This window comes from Danio aesculapii, chromosome 3, assembly GCF_903798145.1.
Source record: "Danio aesculapii chromosome 3, fDanAes4.1, whole genome shotgun sequence".
NCBI lineage: Eukaryota > Metazoa > Chordata > Actinopteri > Cypriniformes > Danionidae > Danio > Danio aesculapii.
The window spans coordinates 15,524,616-15,532,965 of NC_079437.1; the positions used below are offsets into that span (position 1 = coordinate 15,524,616).

At 35.9% G+C, this 8,350-nt stretch overlaps 1 protein-coding gene across 1 annotated transcript in view; it reads left to right on the plus strand.

Annotated features, from left to right (window-relative positions):
• Positions 1 to 325: 325 nt before the first annotated feature.
• cavin1a (caveolae associated protein 1a) overlaps positions 326 to 8,350 on the plus strand; it is a 46,539-nt gene continuing 38,514 nt past the window's right edge. The window contains exon 1 of the mRNA XM_056453246.1: positions 326 to 1,277. Coding sequence (XP_056309221.1) covers positions 732 to 1,277 — 546 coding nt within the window. The 5' untranslated portion in view covers positions 326 to 731. The remainder of the gene's footprint in view (positions 1,278 to 8,350) is intronic.

Genomic DNA, 8,350 nt, shown 5'->3' on the forward strand with positions numbered 1-8,350 from the left:
AACTAATAGGATCATATTTAACCCAATATTTGGGTGAGTTCACATTTTACCCAATTTGAGTTTAAATGATCCAGCATTTCTACAAGTGTATGAGGTTTTATTAACACTCGTCTTTGATCGTAAATTTCCAGGCTCCGGTTTACACTTTTAATGACTCATGAATCGATTTGGGCTGTTTGACTCATACCCTTGCGTAATTAAGTGAGTGGGTGTCTGTGTGTCCCCTGCCAGGCTCTAGGGAGGGTGGAGACTCCCCTTAAAGGGTCAGTGTGGGTGTGACCTTACAGTAAGTGATCTCGATAGGGGGCTGGACTGAGGAGGGAAAGGGAAGACCTGACAGACTTCACAGGGAGCTGTGAACAAACACACACACCTTAGAGAGAGAGTCTACTTCCACCAACTGGACGGGGTCCCGAAGTAGACTTGAGGGAAAGAGGAAGGGAGGGAAGGTTTGAGGAATTCCAGCAAACCTAGAAAGTAGTGGTAGATTAGTTGTAGTGGTACTTGATTCAAAGAAGACTTCAAAGTTGCCTGCAAGTTGGAACTGTTCTACTCTCGCCGTCGGGTGTCTTCTGTCATTCAGGTCTTTTTTTAGTGCTTTATTTTTACCCTGCGTTCTTGCACACCGGGCCACGTTTGTGTGTAAGAGTGTGTGTGTGTGCACACTTCTACCCTCTGCAAGCAAGCAAGCAAGCAGTGTGTGTTAATTGGAGTCTACTTGAAACCAAGCCATGGCCGACACAGACTTCAAACTGGAGCGTGCCATCTTCGCCGAAATCTCTGATGACGATGAGGAGGTGGCTTTGGTTACATCTGCAGCCAAACCTGCAACATCCTCGAAGGAGTTCAAGTTGAGACGAGGAGACGATGAGGATGATGATGACTCGGAGAAGGAGGTGGATCTGGTGTTGGGTCCAGGGCTGGATGATGGTGACGCAGAAAAATCGGATGCTACTGGCATGTTGGTGCTGGCGCTCCTAGATAAAATCATCGGTGTGGTGGACAAGATCCAGAAGACGCAGACGGGCCTGGAGGCCAAGCAGGAGGTGATGGAGAAGAACATGAGCAGCATCCAGACTGAGCTGGCCAAGCTGGCCAAGAGTCACGTGGACACGTCCGGAACAGTCAACAAGCTCCTGGACAAGGTGCGGAAGGTGAACGTCAATGTGAAGAGCGTGCGGGCGGACTTGGAGAAGCAAGTGGGACAGATCAAAAAACTGGAGAACAACGAACAGGAGCTGCTCAAGAGGAAGAACATCAAAGTTCTCATTATACCGGTGAGTAAGGCGTGCATGCACTTTTAGTGATATCACAACACTATCTCACAGCAATTTTTAAATTTTGTGTTTAATTTATATTCATTTGTAGGATCTCATTCACACATTTGTGTACAATTTACTGATACCCCCAATGTTGGTTGGGTTTAAGGAGTGGGGTTTGGGAGGTCATACAAATAAGTCACTTTTCCACCAATACATAAAAGAGTTATGTTATGTTTTCTCATAAGATCAGGCTGGATATTGAGTTTTGGAATCGCGCCTCCATTCATTTGACTTTAAAGAGGAGTTCACTTCCAGAATGATTGGTCATCAATAGCTGTTTCAGTCCGCCTAATTTTATGCACATTTTACACTATTGCATTAAATAATGCTTGTATGAAACGTCAAGATGCAAATATATTTTTGCGTACAACTGAGTAGGATAATATTTACTTGATCTGATATACATAAACTACAATGGAAACACATTAACAGAATAACTTCCAGCATGCGCTTAAAAAGGTTTGTTTAAACAGGTGCAGAAAGCCGATTTAATGCAGTGCAATGGCAATCCACTTTCTTTTGATACTGAGCAGTGGTGGAAAGAGTACTGAAAAATCGTACTCAAGTAAAAGTACCATAAATTGCCCAAAAATGTAGTCCAAGAAGAGTATAAGTATCTGTTGTAAATATTACTCAAAGTATGAGTAAAAAGTAGCCCTTTTAAAAGTACTCAAGAGTATAGAGTAGTGAGTATTACTAAGGGGAAAGGTTGATACGTTTGTGAATGTGTGTGTAAGGTTGATGCGTTTGTGGATGTGTGTGTAAACGTAACATTCTGTAGTGCATTTAGTTATTGTTTAAGGCCATTTCGGTCATCATACAGTAAACATCTGCCATCTTCTCATTAGTGACATGCAATCTAAACAGTCTCTGGGTCATTGTGTGTAAAGCAGGGGTGCCCAAACTCGATCCTGGAGGGACGGTGTCCTGCAGATTTTAGCTCCATCCACAATTAGACACACCGGAACTAACTAATCAAGCTTTTATCAGGTTTTCTACAAAGCTTCTGGCAAGTGCAAGCTGGAGCTAAACTCTGCAGGACATTGGTCCTCCATGACTGAGTTTGGGCACCCCTGGTGTAAAGTATATTCCTGGACACTTTTAATGCTTCCAAACAGTTTGCTGCATGTCTTAAGGTAGTTCAGTATGATGAAATTTACTTTCTGTGTGCGATTTGATTTTAATCCCCATAGACAGTAAAAAATAAAGTAGTGACTGCAGGTTGAAGGAAAGTAGTGGAGTAAAAGTACCAATACAGCACTAAAACTGTACTCTAGGGTAAGTAAAAGTACACATTTTTATTTTTTTTATTTCTTATTTTATGCCCACATTCACAAAATATTAACGTCAAAATGTATAAATGTGTTACAGAGAGCGTACAGTCTTGAAAATAGAAAGTAACAAAGAAATTAATATATAAAAAAAACATAAATAGGTAAAAAATAAAGAACAATCACACCATTTTAGAGCAGTCTTTAAGTGTAGGTTATAACAGAAATTGTATATGAATGATAGGGATCCTGTGTTAATTTAAGAGAGCTCTTTTATGTAATCCCAAAGGGGAGACCAAATTGACCAAAATCTGTCCGATTTTTTTATGTTTGTCATAGGTAAGTTTTTCTAGTGGTAACAATGTAGCAATTTGTGATATCCACATTTTAGAAGATGGAGCCTGTGATGCAGACTAAAGTAGCAAAATACATTTTTTAGCTAAATGTACAAAGACAATAAATAACTGGAATGCATCTTTTTCAAACAGATTGTTCACATTAAGATTCAATAAATACAAAGCTGGGGTCATATCAAAATTTAGCTTAAGAATATTTTCCACTACCTTATGTAGTTTCTTCCAAAATGGCAAAATTTTGTCACAGTCCCAAAAACAATGAATGAATGTACCTTTATCTTTTTTACATTTGAAACACAAGTCTGTGGCATTGGCAAACATTTTCTTGATATGTATTGGTGTAAGATATACCCTATTAAAAAATTTAAAATTAAGCTCATGGATCCCAAGAGAGGTACATTTCGGGTATACAATTTCCCAGTCATTCTCTTCAATAGTTTGACCAATATCCTTCTCCCACACATCCTTGTCTTAGCCAGGCAGAAGTGCAATTGTTAGACAAAATGTCATATATCCTTGTTATCAATCCTTTTAAACAAGATGGATTCAGTAAAAGGTATTCAATCTCTGTTGTTTTGGTTCTCAGCTCTCCTTTGTCCAACTTGGTTTTTAAAAAATGTCGCAATTGTAGATATTTATAAAAATTGGATTTTGGAACTTTATATTGATCTACAATCTGTTGGAAAGACTTTATGGTGCCCTCTGAAAATAAACAAGATATTTGAGAGATGCCTAATTCCAGCCATGCTGAAAACCCAGTGTTTAAAAGTACACGTTTTTAAACCTACTTAGTAAATTACAATTCCGGAGAAAAACTATTTAATTTGAGTATTTGGAATTTGTTACTTTACACCCCGATACTGGGGCACGATGGGACAGCATTAATAGACAAACCAGCAGACTGACCACATTGTAAAATATCTGGAACGTTGGTTAGGTCATTCCTTAGTCAAAGCCCTAAGTCCAAAACCCTTAGTCAAAGTCTGTCATCAACAGTATTATTTCCTCCAGAACTGTCTTGAGTGTCTGCGCTCCCAAAGAACGTCTCACTCCTCTAAGATTCAGTTATACTGTAGCTGCGTTCATTGCATTTATCTTTAGGTTTTGAGTAATTTATTATATAAGGAAAAAGGGCCACAGTGGGTTCTCCTACAGCAGCAAATTCCAATTTTATTTTTGATATCTGGTGCAGGTTATTCAGTAACTGGTGATTTTATGATGTTTTAGTGATATTCCAGTTTACACATATGTTTAATTTGCATCTTTGCATGGAATCATAACAATTGCTTTCCACTTCCAGTTAATGATCATTGATTTCCATAGCATTTTTTTTTCATTGCTATGGATGTCTATTGTGACTATTAATGATCCAGATTGACCTCACCAATGACTTCCACTTCCAGTTAATGTTGACCAATGACTTACACAGTATTTTCCCTGCCATCAAATTCAGTGGTGCCCATTCACTTCTGATATGAATGCAAACGTACCAAGTAATGGAAATAAACCACCAAATGTACAACAAACTTTAGTGTACTTTAACCTTATATGTGTGTGTGTATGTACTGTATGTGTATCACTTAACGTTACCTTGGCTACAAGCGGGACTGACCCAGTGCAAACACAGTGATAATGTCTGCTTGTCTCCTCCAAAAACGACTTCTGCAGACATCAGTTTTTTTTTCTGGATTTTTGCGGCAGGATGAACGCAAGTCGCTCTCTGTATGTTACCGAAACCAAAAGATTCAGTAAAAGCAGATTGACTGTGATGTGCATACATCTTTATAAAGATGAATTGAATTGAATAATTGGCTAGCTCAACTTCAAGGATCACATTTGAACCTGGATTATTTTGGTTGGCATTCCCAGCTCTAGATAATAGGTTACAGCGCCTTCATAACTCTCAAAGATATATACACTAGATATCGCATACGGATCCTGAGCATGCATCAATACCGCCGCCACATTTGTACAGTGCTCCCTCGACAAATGTCATTCAACTGCACTAGTCAGCAAATAATGTAACAGAAATATGACAACGCGGTGCCAGAAACTTGTATTATTGTCCGCTAAATTCACGAACAAGGGTGCCTGATAACATAACAGTTCCTGCGCCTCAATGTGCATACTGTCCACCCTAAATTATTGAATATTGCAAATGTTATATACCATTTAGATCAGAAAGGTGGATATGCACATTGAGACGCAGGGATATCGATGGTTTACACAAGTGGTTCATAACGGAGATTCATTCACAAACGAATCGCTCCCTCCGTTAGAATTAGAAGTGAAAACAGGAAGAGGGGGTGTGTTTCAGGACATGGATTAGATCGATCTTAACAGGGAGGGAGGATAATACATTTCCATGCACACAAACACACGCTCTTTGTAAGCAATGCACGTGTGGTCACATATTTATCGATGTAGAAAAATTATATAAAATGATGCAGTTCATAATTTAAAAAAAAATATTTGTATACTGACCACTGGGAAAACTCCCAATCATATATATATATATGTGTATATGTTTATATATCTATGGCTCTGGATGGCCACAGTCTGCACCTTGGACCCACATTTATTTTAAAGGAGCGCTACCCTGTACTAAAATGGCAACCCTGTTGGCAACACATTCCTTCAAATAGACAACAACAGTAAAGGCGAGATCTAATGTGAATATTTATGCATAATTCTGGTTGGTTTTGAGACTTGAGTCTAGTTGATCGGTGGTCTTTTTCTAGCTTCTAACTGAAAATGTGCCCAGTTATATCTGTTTTTTTAATTATTGTTCAGATTGTAGCTTTTTCTGCTAGCATGCTTAAATTGTTTGTCATGGTATAGAGATTCTGAGAACATCAAAATAAATTATAAATAATAAAACAGTTAACACTGAGACACATCAACAAAAAATGCAAACCACATATAATGGGATAAATCAACATTTTTTTGCTTTTTCCTCCCTGTTGGAGCCATTATTAACGAATGTTCAAGAAGTTAGACAATACAATCGCCATTACCACCTTCAATCTCACCAATAACCTGACACTTATATCTTGATATTATATTGTAACCTTGGACCAAGCTTTTTTTAGTAATAGTCAGACATTTCAATTGCCATAAAAGCTTTGCAAATACACTTTCATAGTATAAGAAGTGCATTTGCAAAGCTTCAATAATCATTTTAGATTTAATATCACACTACTCTGGTGTTGTTATAGTGTCTGCTGCTGTTTGAGTTTGAATTTGCTGTCAATTAATCCCCAGTCCTCTACTGGAGTACTCATGGATTCTTCTGTAGGGCTCGGCCTTGAATTCCCCATTCACTATCATAAAGTGTCAGTCCACTCCTAAGTGAACCTTCAACTAACCTCACATCAACCTATGAACAATGCTGGGTCAGCATTTTCCAGTTCTCTCAGCAGTTGGGGTATTTGTCAGCGTTTTATTGAACAAAATCTAATGTAGAGACATCATTTGATGGTCACTTTTTAATGTTAGATGATTAGGAAACAGTTGGTAGTAGTATTCATAATTTTAGTAGTATTTTATTAATTAGTATTTTATACTATTCAGACATTTGGGGTCAGAAAGATGTTTTAAGGTATTTGAATAAAAGACTACCGTTTGCAGCAACACTGCATACTGTATCCAGAAAATACAGTAAAAACAGTTCAATAGTGTTTCCAATTCCTCAGTTTTAATATTATTATAAAATATTTTGTGTTTGTTTATCTATTTATGTGTAATTATTCCCATGTAGTAAAACTGAATTTTTAGATCATTAGTCCAGGCAGCTTCAGAAATAATTACCTTTTCGAAATTCTTGTAATATTTTGTCATTATTAAAATGTAAATAAAATTAGTTTTTATTATTATTATTTTTTATTAATGGTAATAATAATAAAGATTATAATAACTATAATTGTAGAGTTGTTAATTTGTTATTAATAATGATAATTGTAGAATTATTTATTATTATTATCATGAATAATAACAACAACAATAATAATAATAATAAATAATAATAAAAATACGGATTATGATAATAATAATAATAATTGTAGAAATATTATTATTATTAATATTAAGGATTATGAAAATAATAATTGTAGAAATATTATTATTAGTAGTAATAATAATAGTAATTATAAGGATTATGATCATAATAATTGCAGAATTATTATTTTTATTAATAATAATAATTATTATGAGTATTATTATTATCATTAATGATAATAATATTAATATTAATAATAATAATAATAATAATAATAATAATAATAATAATAATAATAATAATAATAATAATTGTCTAAATATTCAATAAAATTTTTAATTAAAAATTTAATAAAAGTAATTATTAATTATTAAAAATTAATAATTAATAAAATATCTGGAAAGTGAGGTATTTCAGGATTCTTTGAGGAATTGAAAGTTCAATCCCATATTCGCAAATAAATCTTTTCTGACATCAAACCTTTGAATGGTAATGTATTTCAATGAAGAGGTTTAGCAAGACTTAATTTTCCAGATGAAAACCTGCATGTGTTTAATCACAGATACGATGCCTAAAATAGGCCTCGGTTCTCTCTAGATGATGCACTCTTCCACAGATGTCTTATAAGCCTACATGTGCTTACTGGAAATAAGGTAACTGTACACTGCCTGCACAAAGAGAAGGCCTATACTTTTTCCTTAATGTGTGTGTGTGAGAGAGAGAGCTAGCTGTGGCAGATAGTTGACAGGTGTTTGAGGGTGTAGGGTGAAGACATCGAGATTTATATCTGTATCTCCTCAATAACTATATAGAATTATAATCCTGCTGCCATTTTAATTAGATCTGCAGATTTCTGAAGGTTTTAGTGTTCTTACACAACACAATCTGATATATTTTGGATGTTACATGGTCTATGCTATAACAGTTTAAATTTTTTGCTTGCTATTAATTGCTGAAGCTTTTATCGCAATATAAGGTATTATTACGAAATTGACCTTTTATTTTAACAGGTATAATAAAAAAAAATACTTAAGTGTATTTCTGTAACGAGGAGATGCTGACAATGGAGATGAGGATCCAAGTGCAGTTTATTTAAAACAGTAGTCAGGCTGGCAAATGGTCAGAACAGGAACAAATGGTACAATGGGGATACTCCAAATGCGTAGTCAAGGTCACAGGCAACAAGGTCAGTACAGGTGGCAACAACATAGACTAGGAAACAAGTCAAGGGTCAAGAAACACTAAACTAGGACTCAGCAAGGTGTGTGGGAATGTGAGCAGAATATTCGTAGTCTTTGTAATCAGTCTTTGATGAGCTTCCAGCTGTGTGTGCAATCATACAGTGATCCGGAACAGGTGTGTGAGGTGCATGATGGGAGTTGTAGTTCAAATCAGTGGCACACT